General features: G+C 47.2%; 1 protein-coding gene across 1 annotated transcript; it reads left to right on the forward strand.

The window, feature by feature from the left end:
- The first annotated feature begins 5,347 nt into the window (after positions 1-5,347).
- On the forward strand, positions 5,348-18,487 carry LOC139324268 (thyroid receptor-interacting protein 6-like). Its single transcript, XM_070953988.1, is given in 11 exon segments — positions 5,348-5,464; positions 10,456-10,671; positions 12,102-12,214; positions 12,660-12,782; positions 12,881-13,024; positions 13,026-13,541; positions 14,335-14,425; positions 14,731-14,900; positions 15,448-15,626; positions 16,445-16,565; positions 18,356-18,487. Coding segments are annotated over 10 exon segments (1,794 nt in total). The 5' UTR covers positions 5,348-5,464; positions 10,456-10,466.
- Positions 18,488-19,653: the final 1,166 nt, after the last annotated feature.

Consider the following 19,653-nt stretch of genomic DNA (forward strand, 5'->3'; position numbering starts at 1 on the left):
CATCCTTTAACAGGCGTGGACTACAACTCCCAGAATTCCCCAACCAGCATGCTTTAAGATAGGACGACTTCGGTTCCCAGATTTCATCATCCAGCCATTGTACTTTAAGATGCTGGACTTCAACTCCCAGAATTCTTAGCCAGCCATGCTTTAAAACAAGTGGGGCCTCTATTCCCAGAATTCCCCAGCCAGCATGATTTAATAGAGGTGGACTTCAAATCCCAGAATTCCTTAGTCAGCATCCTTTCACAGGCGTGGACTACAACTCCCAGAATTCCCCAGCCAGCATGCTTTAAGATGGGTGGACTTCAACTCCCAGAATCCTCCAAAAATAAGTGGACTTCAATTCCCAAAATTCCTCATCCAGCCAGCATCCTTTAAGATGGCTGGACTTCAACTCCCAGAATTCTTAGCCAGCAGGCTTTAAGATAAGTGGGCCTCTATTCCCAGAATTCCCCAGCCAGCATGATTTAATAGAGGTGGACTTCAACTCCCAGAATTCCCTAGTCAGCATTTTTAAAGAGGGGGTCGATTACAATTCCCAGAATCTTCCAGTCAGCTTTAAGATAGGTGGACTTCATTTCCCAGAATTCCTCATCCAGCCAGTGTACTTTACTTTAAGATGGCTGGACTTCAACTCCCAGAATCCTCCAGTCAGCCATGCTTTAAGATGGGTTGACTTCAATTCCCAGAATCCTCCAGTCACCCATGCTTTAAGATGAGTGGACTTTGATTCCCAGAATTCCTCATCCAGCCAGCATCCTTTAAACAGGGATGGACTTCAACTCCCAGAATTCTTAGCCAGCAGGCTTTAACAGGCGTGGACTTCAACTCCCAAAATTCCCCAGCCAACCATGCTTTAAGATAGGTGGACTTCAACTCCCAGAATTCCTCATCCAGCCAGTGTACTTTAACATGGCTGGACTTCAACTCCCAGAATCCTCCAGTCAGCCATGCTTCAAGATAAGTGGGCCTCTGTTCCCAGAATTCCCTAGCTAGCGTACTTCAAAGACGCGTGGACTTCAACTCCCAGAATTCCCTAACCCGTTGGCTGTCAATTTGCACACCCATCCAGTGGGATTTTCACACGGTTGGGAATAAAACGTCTAAAAACAGAGCCTCTCGCCCTGCAGGCGTTGGAAATTTCGCCGGGAACAAGCTAGCTTTTCTCGGAAAGGAGAAACAAGCATAGACAAGCCATCTTGCAACATCGGGGGCAGAGATCAGGAAAAGAAACCCTCGAAAAGAGACGAGGGAGGGCGAAACTATCCTTAAAAATATTCTTCTTTTCTTAAAATAAATCCAATCCGGGCTCGGCCTTCCCGCCCAGCAATTTTAACCAACAATGGTGGTTAGTGGTTGCAGGTTTTGTTTTTTTTTAATGTTCGGGCCGCTTGGGAGGAATTGAACGGAACCGCCGGTTTCCTCCGCCAGGGACGGGCCCTGAGGTTCCCAAAAAACTGCACGCCCAGCAAAAAAAAAAAAGGGCAGCAGGAAACTCAACCGGTTGGACTCCTGCCCGCCCGCGGTTTTCAAGGAAGCCGAGCGGCTTTGAAGGCTTCCCAGGCCCGGGTGGGAATGTCGGCAGACGGGCGCCGTGGTTTTTTACAAAGGTTTTATTTTGTCTTTTTTTCCTCCAAAGGAAGAGAAAACAACCCCCGTGCGAGAGGTTGGGAATGATGGGCTTGTGGGTCCAACGGGGCAGCCGTTTCCTGAAGGGCAGAATTGAAACGGACCTTGGAGGGAACAGTAACAAAGTTGGAAGGGACCCTAGAGGTCATTTAGCCCAACCCGCTGCTCAAGCAGGAAACTCTATAGACCAGGGGTGTCCAACTTTGGAAACTTTAAGACTTATGGACTTCAACTCCCAGAATTCCCCCAGTGGACTTCAACTCCCAGAATTCTCCAGTGGACGTCAGCTCCCAGAATTCCCCCAGTGGACTTCAACTCCCAGAATTCCCCAGTGGACTTTAACTCCCAGAATTCCCCAGTGAACGTCAGCTCCTAGAATTCCCCTAGTGGACTTCAACTCCCAGAATTCCCCACGGGACTTCAACTCCCAGAATTCCCCCAGTGAACGTCAGCTTCCAGAATTCCCCAGTGGACGTCAGCTCCTAGAATTCCCCCAGTGGACTTCAACTCCCAGAATTCCCCAGTGGACTTTAACTCCCAGAATTCCCCAGTGAACGTCAGCTCCTAGAATTCCCCTAGTGGACTTCAACTCCCAGAATTCCCCCAGTGGACTTTAACTCCCAGAATTCCCCAGTGAACATCAGCTCCCAGAATTCCCCCAGTGGACTTCAACTCCCAGAATTCCCCCAGTGGACTTTAACTCCCAGAATTCCCCCAGTGGACTTTAACTCCCAGAATTCCCCAGTGAACATCAGCTCCCAGAATTCCCCCAGTGGACTTCAACTCTCAGAATTCCCCAGTGGACTTCAGCTCCCAGAATTCCCCAGTGGACTTTAACTCCCATAATTCCTCCAGTGAACTTCAACTCCCATAATTCCCCAGTGAACGTCAGTTGCCAGAATTTCCCAGTGGACTTTAGCTCCCAGAATTCTTCAGTGGACTTCAACTCCCAGAATTCCCCAGGGAATTCTGGGAGTTGAAGTCGGCAAATCTTCAAGTGGCTGAGGTTAAACCCAGGCCTGGTGTCGATACTTTTAAGTAGTCTTTGACTTACAACCATTCGCTTAGTGATCGTTCAAACTTACAGCGGCATTGAAAAAAAGCGACTTATGACCATTTTTCACACTTACGACCACTGCATCTTCTCCCTAGTCACGTGATGAAAATTCATGCAACTGGCATGTACTTATGACGGTTGCAGAGTCCCGGCGATCATGCGATCCCCTGACAAGCAAAGTCAATAGGGAAGCCGGATTCGCTTAATGACCGTGTTGCTGCAGTGATTCGCTTAATGACTGAGTTACTGCAGTCTTACTGCAGTTACCGGCACTCTTTCCAGGGGGCACAAAACCCCACGGAAGGAGCCAAGGCAAAGCTGGCTGTTGCAGTGCCGGGGTGGCAGGAGAGCCGCCGCCTGGCCTTTCCGAGGGATTTGAACCCAGGACTTTTCCTCCGGAGCACGGCGGGGCTCTCGTTCGGCTCTTCCCCCATGCTCCAACCACTGCACCGCACTGCCAGTCCCGTGGCCATGCACTGCGATGCAGAAGGAGCCGAGACTCCCCATTCCTACAAGGGCCGTCCAGGCACTCTGCACATGCTCCGATGCCAAGCCCTATCTCAGAATACGGTTAGTCCTCAACATACGACCACAACCGAGCCCAGAATCGACGAGAAATTAGTTTCGGGGAGTTTTGTCCCATTTTACGACTCTTCATGCCGTGTTTTGTTAAGTGAATCGCTGCCGTCGTTAAATGAGAAACCGCGTCAATTGTAATTGGCGGAGTGTCCTCGTCTTACGGCCGCAATGGAAACCCCTCCCCACAACGTTTCGGTGGCTAAGTGAGATTTGTTCACTGAGTTTTGCCCCTTTTTAGGACCTTCCTTGCCACCGTTGTTAAGGGAATCACTGCGGTTGTTAAGTGAGTTACACAGCCGTTAAGTGAGTCTGGTTTCTCCCATTGACTTTGATTGTCAGGAGGTCACAAAAGGAGATCACAAAAGGTGACCGTCATAAATGTGAACCATTTGTCAAGCATCGGAATCTAAATCTGAACGCTGCAATGGTCGTTAAGTGTGAAAAATGGTCGTAAGTCACACTTGTAACAGAACGGTCACTAATTGAATAAATTGAGGACTCCCTGTAACAGACTTGGAAGGGACCCTGGAGGTCATCCAGTCCAACCCTCTGCTCGAGCGGAAGACCCTATACAGCTAGTCCTCGATTTACGACCATTCATTTAGTGACCGTTTTTTCAAAGTTACGCCGGCATTGAAAAAAGTGTCTCACGACCGCTTTTTCACACTTACGACCGTCGCAGCCTCCCTGTGGTCACGTGATCAAAATGAAAACGCCTGGCAACCGATTCGTATTTACGATGGACGGGGATCCCCTTCGGCGACCTCCCGACGAGCCAAGTCCATGGGGGGAAGCTGGATTCGCTTAACGACCGTTTCACTTACTAACCTCCTGGAGGGAAGAAGATCAGAATTTCCTCCTGGTGGGGGGGGAAGGGAGAAAAAAAGGAAGGTCTATCTCCCCCACCCTTGCAAAATTGCCCCCCCTTCCCCAAATCCCCGGGAATTTGGAGAAGCCAAAATTCCAGACACACAAATACCCACAATCACACTCACACCCGAGGCAAGCAGAGGCTCGCCGGGTGATGAAACCCGCCAGGCGAGCGGCTGGCACACCCTGTCCTGTCTCAGCCGGGCGCGAGTCTGTCTGGTTGCCCTCCCCCCACCCCGGGAGCCCCCTCTGCCAGCCCCTCCCTCGGCCCTCCCCTTCTCCCCCCCCCACACCCCACCCAGATGTGCAGGAACTACATTTCCCAGGATGCTTAGCCGGCCCAGGCAAAGAGTAGGGCTGCTGGGGGTTGGAGTCCAAGGGGACCCCCCCCTTTCCCCATTACATACATTAGAAAGAAGAGATTGGGATTGCCATGTGTCAGAAATGCTGACAAATTTCCAGAGGGGGTTGGACTAGATGACCTCCAAGATCCCTCTGTTCATCTTTAATCTGCAATACCCTTGCAAAAATCTAAGGAATGGTGCTTTTTTTTTTTTTTTTCCAGAGAAGCTGCTTCTTCCTCTGTGCAGGATCGCAGCCCCCTCCTCCCGTCTCTGCCCATGCAGGCTGGGGAGCATGGGGAGTGGAGTCCCCCCCCCATGGCACTCAGGCGGGAATAGTTACCCTTGAAAACAATTCCAAAGAGGAGGTGGGGGTCTTTCCCAACCTCCACAGGAGGAGGCTGCAAAACCCACCCATGCACCCACCCCAGTCTTCTGCCCTCCTGCAGGCTGGGGAGCATGGGGAGTGGAGTCCCCACCTGGCACTCAAGACGGGAGACCCTTGCAACAATTCCAAAGAGGGGAGTGGGGGTCTTTCCCAACCTCCACAGGAGGAGATTGCAAAACCCACCCACCCACTCTTCTGCCCCCACCCCCACCCTGTAGGGTGTGGAGCATGGGCTTTGGAGTCCCCACCTGTGCAGATTTCCAGGTGGGGGTGGGGGAGGAAGGGAGGGCTCAGCCTCATCCCAGGGGCTTGCATTCATTCATTCCTGCCCTCCCTCCTTCCCTCCTTCCCTCCCTCTCACCAACCCACCCACCCACCGGAAGTGGCAGGAATTCCCAGGCTCCACGTGACGCTGTGGAATGCGGTGACGTCACCCAGAAGGAGGGGGGGTGTTCCATCTTAAAAAAAAAAAAAAAAAGTTCCCCCCAAAAAGAAAGAAAGTTTTTTTGCCGCGTCCGGAGCGGAGAAAGTTTTGGAGAAAGTTTTGGAGAAAGTTTTCTGGGCGCGGGAGGGGGCCGAGAGAGACGCCTGGATCAGGTGAGGAGGGGGCAGAGATGGGGGGGGGGCTTTAACCTGGTCCATTTAGGGTGGGGTGGGGGGGAGTTTAATCTAAATTGGGGAGGGGGCTCTTCTTGGGGGTCTCCGCTTTGCATCCAGCTGAGCCCCCCCTCCCAGCTCTTTCTGAGCCCCCCCTCCTAGTCTATCTGAGCCCCCCCCTCCCCACCTTGGCTCCTTGGCAAAGCGGGGAGCCCCGAGCACCCCCGAGCACGTGCAGAGTGCTCGACGCCCCCCCCCTCCCCAGTTTTGAAAGCTGGCCCGGGAGGGGCTGCAGCTTGAGCCAGCTTGTGGTACTCCGCAGCCCATGTGGCGCTGCCTGGCAGCATTGTCCCAGGCATCTGGGCGGGCGACACGTTGGGGAAGGATGCGGGGAAGTGTTGGGCGGGGCGGGAGCGGGTGGGGGGGGAGGTGAGTGACGTCACGCGCAGGCTGCAAAGCCCTGATTTATTTTATTTTTTACTTATTTTATTTTATTTTATTTTATTTGTTATTTTATTATTTTATTTCATTTTTTACTGATTTTATTTTATTTTATTTTATTTGTTATTTTATTATTTTATTTTATTTTTTACTGATTTTATTTTAATTTATTTTAATTTATTTTATTTTATTTGTTATTTTATTATTTTATTTTATTTTTTACTCATTTTATTTTATTTTATTTTTTACTCATTTTATTTTATTTATTATTCTATCATTTTATTTTATTTTGTTTGGTTTTTACTGATTTTATTTTATTTTATTTTATTTTTTACTTATTTTATTTTAATTTATGTATCATTTTATTATTTTATTTTATTTTTTGCTGATTTTATTTTTTGCTGATTTTATTTTATTTATTATTTTATTAATTTATTTTATTTTATTTTTTACTTATTTAATTTAATTTAATTTTATTATTTTATCATTTTATTGGTTTTAATTTTAGTTAGGAGATTTATATGGCCGCCTGTTTGCCCGTGGCAATAATGGCAACATGGTTTATTGCTGGGTTATTCAAACTTGGCCACTTTGAAGCGACTTTGAAGCCGGGTAGACTTCAATTCCCAGAATTCCCCCCAGCCAGCCAGCTGGGGGAATTCTGGGAATTGAAATCCATCCAAAGTTGAAACTTTGAAAAAAAACTCTTGATTTACCAAATTGGTTGCCGGAGTTGATGCCCCAAAATGGACGAAACACGACCTCCACTAAGTTACAAGGTGGCTTGTTTTACGGAGAGGCAATCCCGGGCTTGTATTGGTGCTAAGCCATGATTTGTGGCTTTTGGGGAACTCAAAACGCCAGGAATGGTAGTTTGTCGAACCGGAGTTTGGGAAACCGGAGCCTAAAACGGGTGAATCAGTTTTGTGGATTGTTTTGATTTTTTTTTTTCAGATGGCGCTTGGGGGCGTGCAGGAAAGGAGAGGGGGTTAACCCAAGTTTGCAAAAGCCTTCGTGTGAACTGGCGGGAGGACGGGTAGCCGTGTCTGGATTCCCACGTGGCCTCCTCGTGGCTCACTGAATCTCTAGGGCGGTGGATGATCATTTAAACTGGAGGAATTAGGGAGAAAAATAGGGTTTCTCTGTAAGGCCGGCAGATTGACTGGAATTGTGGTTTGTTTCCTTGCGTGTAAATGTTTAGCATGTTAGTATCACAAGGTCTTTGCCACTGTGTTTTTAGTAATGCCCTAATCATGGTTTGAAAATGGCTTGCCATGAGGCAAAACATGAGCATATGGTTTGTTTGCAGATTTATGGCTTATTCTCATAGCTTTCTTTCTTTCTTTCTTTCTTTCTTTCTTTCTTTCTTTCTTTCTTTCTTTCTTTCTTTCTTTCTTTCCTTCCTTTCTCTCTCTCTTTTCTTCCTTCCTTCCCTCCTTCCTTTCTTTCTCTCTCTTTTCTTTCTTTCTTTCTTTCTTCCTTCCTTCCTTCCTTTCTTTCTCTCTCTTTTCTTCCTTCCTTCCCTCCTTCCTTCCTTTCTCTCTCTCTTTTCTTTCTTTCTTTCTTCCTTCCTTTCTCTCTCTCTTTTCTTTCTTCGTTCCTTCCTTCCTTTGTTCCTTCCTTTCCTTCCTTCCTTCCTTCTCTCCTTCCTTCCTTTCTCTCTCTCTTTTCTTTCTTTCTTTCTTCCTTCCTTTCTCTCTCTCTCTTTTCTTTCTTCGTTCCTTCCTTCGTTCCTTCCTTTCCTTCTTTCCTTCCTTCCTTTCTTCTTTCCTTCCTTCCTTTCTTCCTTCCTTTCTTTCTCTCTCTCTTTTCTTCCTTCCTTCCTTCCCTCCTTCCTTCCTTTCTCTCTCTCTTTTCTTTCTTTCTTTCTTCCTTCCTTTCTTTCTCTCTCTTTTCTTTCTTTGTTCCTTTCTTCCTTCCTTCCTTTCCTTCCTTCCTTCCTTCCTTCCTTCCTTCCTTCCTTCCTTCCTTCCTTCCTTCTTTCTTTCCATATCTTTCTCTCATCTCTCTCCATTTCTTTATATCTATCCATTCATCTATTATCTCTCTCTTTATTTTTTTAATTTCTATTTATATCTATCTCTATCTCTATCTACCTCTCTTGCCTCTCTCTCTCTCTCTGTAATTAATGGAATGGAATGGAATGGAATTCTTTATTGGCCGAGTGTGATGGGAGACACAAGGAATTTGTCTTGGGTGCCTACGCTCTCAGTGTTTTTCTCATAAAGAAAAATAAAATACATCCATCAAGAATCATAAGATACAGCATTTGGTGATAGCCATAGGTTACTAATAAGCAATCAAACCATGCTAGGAAACAAACAAAACAATATAAATCGTAAAGAGACAAGCAACGTGGATAGAGCCATAAGTGGGAAGAGACAGGGACTAAGAAGGATGAGAAGAAGAATAGGAATGCAGTCTTAGGAAAGGGTTTGATAGCATTGTGGGAATTCGTTGTTTAGCAGAGGGATGGCGTTCGGAGGAAATAACTGTCCTTGTGTCTAGTTGTTCTGGTGTGCAATGCCCTATAGCGTCGTTTTGAGGATAGGAGTTGAAACAGTTTATGTCCAGGATGCGAGGGGTCTGTAGATATTTTCCCAGCCCTCTTTTTGACTTATGTAGGTCCTCCATGGAAGGCAGGTTGGTAGCCATGGTTTATTCTGCAGTTCTAATTATCCTTTATGTCTCCCAACTACCTACGGTATTCGTCCGTCTGTCCCCCTCTCTCTCTCTCTTCATCTATCATCTCTCTATTTCTGTCTATATCTATCTATCTATTCATCTATCATCTCTCTATTTCTGTCTATATTTATCATCTATCTATCTATCTATCTATCTATCTATCTATCTATCTATCTATCTATCTATCTACCTACCTATCATCATTATCTATCCATTCATTCATTTATTTATCATTTCTATCTGTATTTATATATCTGTATCTACCTCTCTCTTGCCTATCTCTTTCTCTCCATCTGTCCATCCCACTATTTATCATCTCTCTATTTCTTTCTCTCTCTCTCTATCCCTTATCTATTCGTTCATCTATTCTTTATATTTATATGTATCTACCTCTTTCTTGTCTCTCTCTCTCATATATATATATATATATATATATATATATATATATATATATATATATATAGGTGTGGGCCTGTTACACGCGCAATGACCAAATTGATTACATAAAAGCAAGCAGCTCTTCAATGGTGATTTTATACTCTGACAAAGTCGGTAGGGGCCAACGAAAGCTTAGCACAAGTTTTAAAATAAATTTTTTTTAAACTTTTAAACGTTCCGGAGATCGTGATGTCTATCGCTTCTTTTATATATATATATATATATATATGTATATATATGTATGTATGTATGTATGTATGTATGTATGTATGTATGTATATGCATTACTGTTCTAGCCAGGGTTTTTCCTACGTAAATCAAGATGTTTGTATTGCCATAGTTAAGTGACATCCCAAATCACTATTTTCTAGGCTTTATCAGACATTTAAGCAGCATTATGCTGTCTGCTGTAAGACTTAAGGGAGACTAAGATAGATCTATTTCGGCCTTATAAAGCTTCATCAGTCAGCCACACCCTCATTTTATGACTCCTCCCTGTAACGGTCAAATATTTATTTTGTTCTTTTTTTTTCCCCCGTAGGTCTATATGTGCACTACTGTTCTAGCCAGGATTTTTCCTACGTAAATATATATATATCTATATCTATTACAAACTATTCTAAAAATACGAATGGCATATAAGGGCAGAGATCTCTGTAATGGTAGTTAAATACTCTGACGATGTCAGCTGATGGCTGATGAAAGCTTAGTAAAATAAAATTTTAATTCTTTTAAAATTTTAAAATCTTAAGTTCCGGAGTTCGCAGTATGTCTGCTTCTTTTTTTTACCATATATATATATACATATACATATACATATACATATACATATACATATACATATACATATACATATACATATACATATACATATACATACATACATACATACATACATACATACATACATATAAACATACATATATTATTCTGTGGCTGTTCACTGCCCTGAGTCCTTCGGGAGTAGGGCGGTATAGAAATTTAATAAAATTTAATAAAATTTAATAAAATTTAATAAAATTTAATAAAATTTAATAAAATTTAATAAAATTTAATAAAATAAAATAAAATAAATAAAATAAAATAAAATAAAATAAAATAAAATAAAATAAAATAAAATAAAATAAAAATATATACCACAGTCTATCCATCCATCCATCCCTCTATTTATCATCTCTCTCTTTCTCCTTCCTTCCTTCCTTCCTTCCTTCCTTCCTTCCTTCCTTCCTTCCTTCCTTCCTTCCTTCCTTCCTTCCTTCCTTCCTAACTCAGGTTCAGCTGAAACTCTTAACTGATTCAAAAGCAGAACTTCCAAAACAAAATGGGGGGGGGGGGGAAATTAAGGATTGGCCAGGAAAGCACAGCCATCCTGTTCCATTCCAATTTTGACTCAATGTTTTTGCTCTGTCCCACCCACCCAAATCCAGCTTCCCTCGGCATGTCCGGCCCCACCTGGCTGCCCCCAAAGCAAGTGGGGGTCCTGGCCCAGCCGGATGTCACCGTATCTGCCCCAGCCGTCTGCAAGGTTCAGAAGAGCTTTGCCTCCGTCCCTGCAGCCCCCAGACCCACCCACCGAACTCCGGAGACCAATGGGGCGATGAGCTCAGTGGGGGGCCCTTCCCGGGACAAGCCCCCTCCGCCAGGTAAATGTGGGGGCCCATCAGTATTTGGGGAAGGGCTTTCTGCACAAATTGGGAGGGGGCGGACCCTTTAATGCACAATTTCTCGACTGGACCACTTGAAGACGGAAGAACTACGACTCCCAGAATTTTCCCCAGTTCCGCCTGTCTTCAAGTGGCCACACGGTTGGGGTAATTTGCTGGTTTTGCTCCTCCTCCACTGAGTTGCATTGCAAAATACTCCTGACACCCCTGTAAGGTAGGCCCCTAATTGCTCCTCTAACAAGAAGTCAGGTTGGGGATGGGGGAACAGACCCATAAATAGCTGAGAATGAGTCCTCCCCATGGAACTGCCGGACTGTAGCTGCGAGAAACGTCCGTCAAGGAAGGCAAAACTTTTCAGCCAATCAAGACAGAGGAATTGAATGGATGGATGGGGATGATAGATAGATAGATAGATAGATAGATAGATAGATAGATAGATAGATAGATACAGTAGATAGATAGTTAATAGATAATAGTAGATAGATAGATAGATAGATAGATAGATAGATAGATAGATAGATAGATAGATAATAGATACAGTAGATAGATAGTTAATATAGTTACAGTAGATAGATAGAGAGATAGATAGCTAATAGCTAATAGTTATGATAGAGAGATAGATAGATAGATAGATAGATAGATAGATAGATAGATAATATAGATAATAGTTACAATAGATAGATAGATAGATAGATAGATAGATAGATAGATAGATAGATAGATAGATAATAGATAGATAGATAGATGATAGATAGATAGATAGATATGATGGATGGATGGACGGATGGACGGATGGATGGATGGAGACAGAAGATGGAGGGAGGGAGGCAGAAAATGGATGGATGGATAGAGGCAGAAGATGGATGGGTGAGTGGGTGGGTGGAAGCAGAAGATGGAAGGATGGATAAACAGATAAGATGGGTGGGTGGGTGGGTGGGTGGGTGGATGGATGGATGGATGGATGGAGGCAGAAGGTGGATTGATGGAGGCAGAAGATGGATGGATAGACAGATAGGACAATTGGATGGATGGATGGATGGATGGATGGATGGATGGATGAAGACAGAAGATGGATGGAGGCAGAAGATGGATGGATAGACAGATAGGACAAATGGATGGATGGATGGATGGATGAAGACAGAAGATGGATGGAGGCAGAAGATGGATGGATGGAGTGGCTGGGCCAGAAGGAGATCTATGAATTACAGAAATCGTGTCTGTTAAGCGACCGGTCATAAGTTGAGACTTTCTGTACTCTAAAATGGCAAATGTCATTTCCCAGCCGGCCCTGCTACTGAGCAGGCAGGCGGGTCTGGGAGTTATAGTTTACAACACCTAGAGGACCCAGCTTCCTGTCCTGTCCCCAGTCCTGAGTTTGAATCTCTGTCCTGCTTCTTCCTCTTCTCCAGGCCCCACCTTGTACCCTCAGGACTCTCCTGCAGACTCCCCCTACTCCTCCGTAAGCGAGCGAGGCTCCCGGGGATCCTGGGATAGCGCTACACCTCCCAGCTACACCCTGCAGGTAAGGAGAGCCCGGGGTTGACCCCGCCTGGCTGGGGGGGAGGCAAACCCAGTCGAGATACCATGCTGTTTTTCCCCAACCTGGTGCCCTCTGGAGAAAGCAGCTCCCGGGAGCTTTGCCGGCGCCTAGTGAAATTCTGGGAGTTGTAGTTCTACTCGCCAGAACGACTCCCAGGATTGCACTAGGCGCCGGCAAGGATCCTGGGAGCCGCATTTCCCAGACGGGGACTTTCTAGCTCTTTCTGTTAAAAACTGGCACCTTTCTGCCGGAAGAGGGCAGGCCGAGGTTCAACAGGTGCAGCCCTCGGGGTGGGTAGGCCCGGAGGTTTGCAAAAGCAGGGAGTCACCCCATTACAGGAGCCCAGATCGGTTCAGCACGGTTCGAACGATTAAGGAGACACCCCACCCCGCTCCAAAAAAATATATATATATATATTTTTCACCAGGAGGGAGAATCGCCGGAGCAGCTGAGGGCTTTTCACCCCACCAACCTCGATGTCCAGATAGATTCGCTCACCAGCATGTTGGCGGACATGGAGAGCAGCCAGCAACGCCTGGCCGAACGAGCGGTGAGGAAGCTGGGAGACGGGGACGAGCCTCTGTGTGTGTGTGTGTGTCCCCCAAATTCTCTACCTGGACCCCTGATTGTGTGACCTGTTTATTGCAGAACGCGGAATCCGTGCCGTATCCACCTCTGCAGCCTGGCGCCCCCAAACCCAGCCCGGCTTCGGCTACCTACAAGCCCACCCTTTTCGTGCCCCCCAAGCCGGATGCCAAGACCCCGCCCTATGGAGGCCCGTCAGCCTCTGGACCCCCCTTACCAAACCGCCCCGGTGCTGCCCTGCCAGTACGGCTCGTCCGGTTTGGGGGATGTCTATGGATATCACCGTGCCCACTTAGCACCCAAGCCGTACCCCCAGCCGATGCCCGCCTCGTACGCCACGGCGTCCTCTTCGGCTGGGCCCCCGTTTAACGTCCAGGTGAAAGTAGCCAAACCGGTGCTGGGTTACAACCAGCCACGGCGCAGGGCCGAGACGGCCTACGGACCCCCGTCCCTCCAACTAGGATATGGGGTGAAGCCTCCCCCACAATACGCCTGCGAACCGGGCTCCCGTGCCCGCCAACACGAGGCTGAGTCTTGGTATCCGGAGCCTTCCTCCTATGGCCAGCGGCTGGGCGATGGGGATTTCTACGCCGGCCCTGCAGGGCAGGGCAGGTTGGGAACGCCGGTGGGCCAGTTCCAGTCTGGATTGGCGAAAGCTGGGAAGGATGAGTTGACGGCACCCCTGGTTCCTGCCAGCAGTGTGGGGCTGAGGTTTCCCCATCAGGTAACTCTAGCTGCTGGGGATGATGGGGAAGGGGAAGGCAGGGTAGGGGTCTTTCTGGGGAAGGGGCTTCCATCCGGTAATGGAATGCAATCCAGATTCCCAGGAGGGTGGGAATGAATGGAAAGAGAAATTCCGTTTGTGTATGAGAATGAGGCTGAGGACAGCTCCTCCTCAAGTGTTCCCAGAGTCTATGTTTTACGCGGCAAGTAAAAGTCGTTCTTGACTTATTGAGCCCAACATTTCCATTGTTAAGCGAGACGGTTGTTAAATGAGTCTCGCCCCTTCTGTACAACCTCCCTTGCGACCGTTGTTAAGTGAACCTCTGCAGTCGTTAAATTCATCGCTCGGTTGTTAAGCGAATCTGACTTCCCCCCCATTGACTCGGCTCGCCGGAAGGTCGCAAAAGGGGAATCATGTGAACCCCCCAGGACACCGCAAACCGTCGTAAATACGAGTCCGTTGCCAAGCGTCGGAATGTTGATCACGTGTCCGTGGGGACGCCGCAACGGTCGTAAGTGCGAAAAACGGTCATAAGCCATCGTAACTCCAAACGGTCACTAAACGAACAGTTGTAAATCCACCTGTACAGATAGCCTGGTGGCTTAAATTCCCAAGGAATTTGTTGGCGGAGAAGCAGATTGCACTCGGTCCATGCTCAGGAGCCTTGCCCGCATTCCCATGTTTTTTTTCACGTTCAACTCCGGGGAGCGGGGCGGGGGGGCAGTGTTTCACGCTTGTCAGCCGCCCAGCTTAGCGACCGCTGTTCTCCCCGTCTCTCCTCTCTTTCCCGCAGCCTCCCGCGTGCCGCCCGGAAGAAGAGCTGGACCGACTAACCAAGAAACTGATGTACGATTTGAACAATCCTCCCACCGCGGAATATTTCGGTGGGTTTCCGAGCCTTAAAATTGAGGGTTTTTTTTTTTAAAATGTTCTTTTTTAAAAAAAAAAAAAAAATGGAGCCTCCATGTGCAAGAGCAGTCTATCTTGAAATGCCGTTGCTGGGCATTTTAAGATGAAACCTGGTCTTTTTCGACTCAAAATTGATTTTGGAGGGGGGGGGTGGCATTTGGTCTTCCTCACCGCGGAGGGGAATTTTGGGGACGGTTCTTGTATTTTTTTTTCCCTCCCCCCCCCCATTTTTTAAAAAAATGTATCGAGTATTGTAGTTCTCGAACTCTGACCCTTGCAGGCCGCTGCGCTCAGTGCGGGGAGAACGTGGTGGGGGACGGGACGGGCTGCGTGGCCATGGATCAGGTCTTCCACGTCGAGTGCTTCACCTGTGCTACTTGCCGCTGCCGCCTGCGGGGACAGCCGTTCTATGCCATCGACCGCCAGTCGTACTGTGAATCCTGCTACATTGTGAGTTGAGGGGGGGGGGAGGGTTTCAAATGAGTCCAAGCCGCATTTCGGCTTCTCTAATTCTGCTTTTTCAAACTTAAAGCCCCTTGAAGAGGAGTTGGACTACAACTCCCAGAATTCCCCAGCCAGCCCAGGGGGATTCTGGGAGTGGAAGCCCACCTCATCTTCATACAAGAGGCTAAGTTTGAAAAACATTGCTCTAATCCAGGGGTCTCCAACCTTGGCAACTTTAAGCCTGGAGGACTTCAACTCCCAGAATTCCCCAGCCAGCAAAGCAAAGCTGGCTGGGGAATTCTGGGAGTTGAAGTCTTCCAGGTTTAAAATTCTCATTCCGTCTAATCTCTGGGAGTTGGACTCCCCCTGGTGGCGTAATCTGAAAACGCAGCTTCCTGTTAACCGGAACGGCCCTCGTCCCCCTCTTGTCTCGTAAAGCAGGGGGATTTAGACGACTCGAGCAAGCGAGCCAAGCCGCTTATATATTATATAATAATAATATATATTATTTTTTTAAAAAAAAAATCTGATTTCTCTGACTTTCTCTGGCCAGGTGACCCTGGAGAAATGTTCCATGTGCTCCAAACCCATCATGGACCGGATCCTGCGGGCCATGGGCAAAGCTTACCACCCCCAGTGCTTCACCTGTGTGGTTTGCCACCGTTGCCTCGACGGGATCGCCTTCACCGTGGACGCCACCAGCCAGATCCACTGCATCGAAGATTTCCACCGGTGAGATTCAGGGAAAGGGTATTCGGTGGAGGTATTCAGCCGGTTCGGGCGAAATGGTAGCGGCGACTACGGATGGGCCTGTCCGTCCGCCTTGGCGTAATACTATCTTAATTAGCCACGTTTTCGGCGGTCTCTCAGGATCCCAAAAGAGATGCTTGGCTCCCAAGGCTGTACTACGACTCCCATCCGCCGTGCTGCAGTTGTACGGAGGCCGTACTACAAGTCCCACCCTCCCCAGCCGGCAAAAGCAGGACAGCGGGGGATCCCGAAATCTTAGGAAAAGGGCAGGGCCGACATCATATCTCTTCCTGATTCCTGTCCTGCCCCTCCCCCTGGAAATTTGCCCTCTGATGTTCTGTGGGTGCCGTACTATAAGTCCCATCCTCCCCAGCCAGCAAGGCAGGAGAAGCAGGGATCCGGAAGCCCCAAAATCTCGGAAAGAGGGCAGGGCCGACATCACGTCACTTCCTGATTCTTGCCGCCCCCGTCCGCAGGAAATTTGCCGCCCCCATGTTCTATGTGTGTGCCGTACCACAAGTCCCATCCTCCCCAGCCAGCAAGGCAGGACAGCGGGGAATCCCGAAACCCCCAAATCTCAAGAAGAGGGCAGGGTTGACATCATGTATCTTCCTGATTCGTGTTCCCCCCTCCCCCAGGAAATTTCCCCTCTGATGTTCTGTGGGTGCTGTACTATAAGTCCCATCCTCCCCAGCGAGCAAGGCAGGAGAAGCAGGGATCCTGAAGCCCCAAAATCTCGGAAAGAGGGCAGGGCCGACATCCTGTCTCTTCCTGATTCCTGTTCTCTCCCCCCCCCAAAGGAAATTTGCCCCCCGATGTTCCGTGTGTGGGGAGGCCATCATGCCCGAACCGGGTCAGGAGGAGACGGTGAGGATTGTGGCCCTGGACCGCAGCTTTCACATCGGCTGCTACAAGTGCGAGGTGAGCGACGGCAGGGGGGGGGGGCTGCTGTCAGTTCCGAAAAGAGACACCCCCAGTGTGGGCACCCCAGGTGGACGACGGGTGGAGCGGGACTGGTGGGGGGGGGTTCTAGTGCTGGAGGTTGTTAAGGAAAGTTTGGGCAGGCGTTTGTGTGGGATGGTAAGAGGGTCTCCGGCTGAAGCAGAGGGTTGGACTAGAAGACCTTTGAAGTCCCTTCAATCCCTATGATTCTATGATCTCTCTGTCTGTCTGTCTACCTATCATCTATATCTCTTTCTATCTATCATCTATCTACCTTTATATATCTATTTATTCTACCTATCTAGATCTATATCTAATCTCTCTCTCTCTCTCTCTCCCTCTCTCTCCTTCTCTCTCTCTCTCCCTCCCTCCCTCCCTCCCTCCCTCCCTCTCTCTCTCTCTCTCTCCCTCCCTCCCTCCCTCTCTCCCTCTCCCTCTCCCTCTCTCTCTCTCTCTCTCTCTCTCTCCTCTACCCCCCCTCTCTTTATCTTTATATATCTGTATCTGTATCTGTATCTGTATCTGTATCTGTATCTGAATCTGAATCTGTATCTGTATCTGTATCTGTATCTGTATCTGAATCTGAATCTGTATCTGTATCTGTATCTGTATCTGTATCTGAATCTGAATCTGAATCTATATCTATATATCTAATCTCTCTCTCTCTCCCAGTATCTACCCTCCTCTCTCTCTCTCTTTATCTCTCTATATCTATATCCATATCCATATCTATGTCTATATATCTATATCTAATCTCTCTCTCTCTCCCAGTATCTACCCTCCTCTCTCTCTCTTTATCTTTATCTATCTAGATCTATTTATATCTATATGTATGTCTATATCTATATCTATATATCTAATCTCTCTCTGTGTCTGTCTCTCTGTCTCTCCTGGTTATCTATCTATCTATCTATCTATCTATCTATCTATCTATCTATCTATCTATCTATCTATCTACCTATCTATCATCGTGTCGGTCTATCCATCCTCCATCTCTCCCTCCCTCATTATCTATCTATCTATCTATCTATCTATCTATCTATCTATCTATCTATCTATCTATCTATCTATATCTATCTATCTCTATCTATCTACCTACCTACCTACCTATATCTATCATCTATCTACCTACCTACCTACCTACCTACCTACCTACCTCTCTCCCAGTATCTATCCATCAAACCCCCTCTCTATCTCCTGGTATCTAACCCCACCCCTCTCACCTATCTACTGGTATCTATCTACCTCTCTCTCTTCCCCCCCTCCCCCCCCCTCCCTCCCTCCCTCTCTCCCTCCCTCTCTCCCTCCCTCCATCTATCATTATCTCGGCCACTCTGTCTGTCTATGCACCTAACCATCTCTATTCTCTCTCTTTCTCTCTGCATTATATCTGTCATCTTATCTCTGTCCATCTATCTTATCTATCCCTCCATTATCATCTGTGTATCTATCTATGTCACACATCTGTCTGTCCATCTCTCTATCCATCTCTCCAGCTGTTTCTCTCCATCTCTCTATCTATCATCTGTAGTTATCATCTATACCTATCTATCTATCTATCTATCTATCTATCTATCTATCTATCTATCTATCTATCTTCAAGATTGGACAGCCATTTGTCTGGGGTGGACTAGAAGACCTCTGAGGTCCCTTCCTGCCCTAGGATTCTATGACTTCAAGAGGGAGGGAGGGGCCCATGCTGGCCTCCTTGGGAGCAGCCCTAATGGTCGCAACCTGTTTTCCTTTTCCTCTCCCGCCCCGTTCTCCAGGAGTGTGGGCTCCTCCTGTCTTCCGAAGGGGAGGGCCGCGGCTGCTACCCCCTCGACGGCCATATTCTCTGCAAGAACTGCAGCGCGAGGCGGATCCAAGACCTCTCCTCCGATATCACGACTGACTGCTGATGGGGGGGGGTGGAGGTCCCCAACTGGGGTGGGGGGGGGCTTCGTGGGGCTGCTTGACTTTGCACACCCCCTTTTTTCTGGGTGCAAAGAGCTGTTCGCTTTATCGCAGTGTTGGTTAAACATGGCGCCTCGAAGAGGGGTGGACTTCAACTCCCAGAATTCCCCAGCCAGCTTTGCTGGCTGGGGAATTCTGGGAGTTGAAGTCCACCCCTCTTCGAGGCGCCATGTTTAACCAACACTGCTCAAAAATGCTTATTTTTCTGTCATTTCATCAGCTTCCCAACTTGCGGGAGGGCGTAGAAAGCCCCTCAGCTCTGCAAGGACCCCCAAAATAGATTTCCGTCCATCTTTCAGCCTTGCCTCAGTTGCAACCGACTACAAATCCCATCATCCCGACCCAGCAGAGCTGTTGTTCTGTGCTTCAAGGGTGGAACTTCCTCGGTCCCCCGAATGTATTTGAATTGATTCCCGCACCCATACGCCTTGAAAACCTCCCCTAACCCATAAGCTGGTCTTATCTGGATAATTTGGGGCTGGGGGCTATTTCTTCTCTATCCCCCCCCTTTTTCTCCTATGTGAGCATAAATACTTCCCCTGTTGAACTTCCACCTGTCTCCTGTTACGGAGCAAAAGTTCTGTTTTTTTTTTTTTTTTAAAAAAGTTATGGGTTTTTTTTTATTTTTTCCAAAATAGACTTCGGTGTCCGAGTTTCTTCTTTTTCCAGCCTGCCTTATTTTTATTATTATTTTTAAATAAATAATAATATTGGGCTGCGGGTGTTATTTTGAAATTTGAATTAAAAGAGGTGCCCCTTTTTCGGTCTGCGTTTGCTTCTTGGATTGGGGGTGTCTCATTTATGGGGTGCGGAGTTAATATTTGGGGGAATTAGGCGTGATTGTGTTTGTGGTCAGTGTTTTTCACTTTAAAGATTTAGGCCTGGCCTAAATCTTCTCCCCTTTTTAAATGTAAATTTTAATTTGTTTTTAAATTATGGGGTATTTTAAATTCAGCCAAATTATTTAATTCGTTTTTAATTTCTTTTAAATTTTTGCATTTATGTGTTTTGTCTTGTGGCTGTTCACCGCCCTGAGTCCTTCGGGAGAAGGGCGGTATAGAAATTTAATAAAATAAAATAAAATAAAACATGTGGACTGCAACTCCCAGAA

This window comes from Pituophis catenifer, unplaced genomic scaffold (assembly GCF_029215685.1).
Source record: "Pituophis catenifer annectens isolate HBS135680 unplaced genomic scaffold, rPitCat1.0.hap2 SCAF_15, whole genome shotgun sequence".
Classification (NCBI taxonomy): Eukaryota; Metazoa; Chordata; class Lepidosauria; order Squamata; family Colubridae; genus Pituophis; species Pituophis catenifer.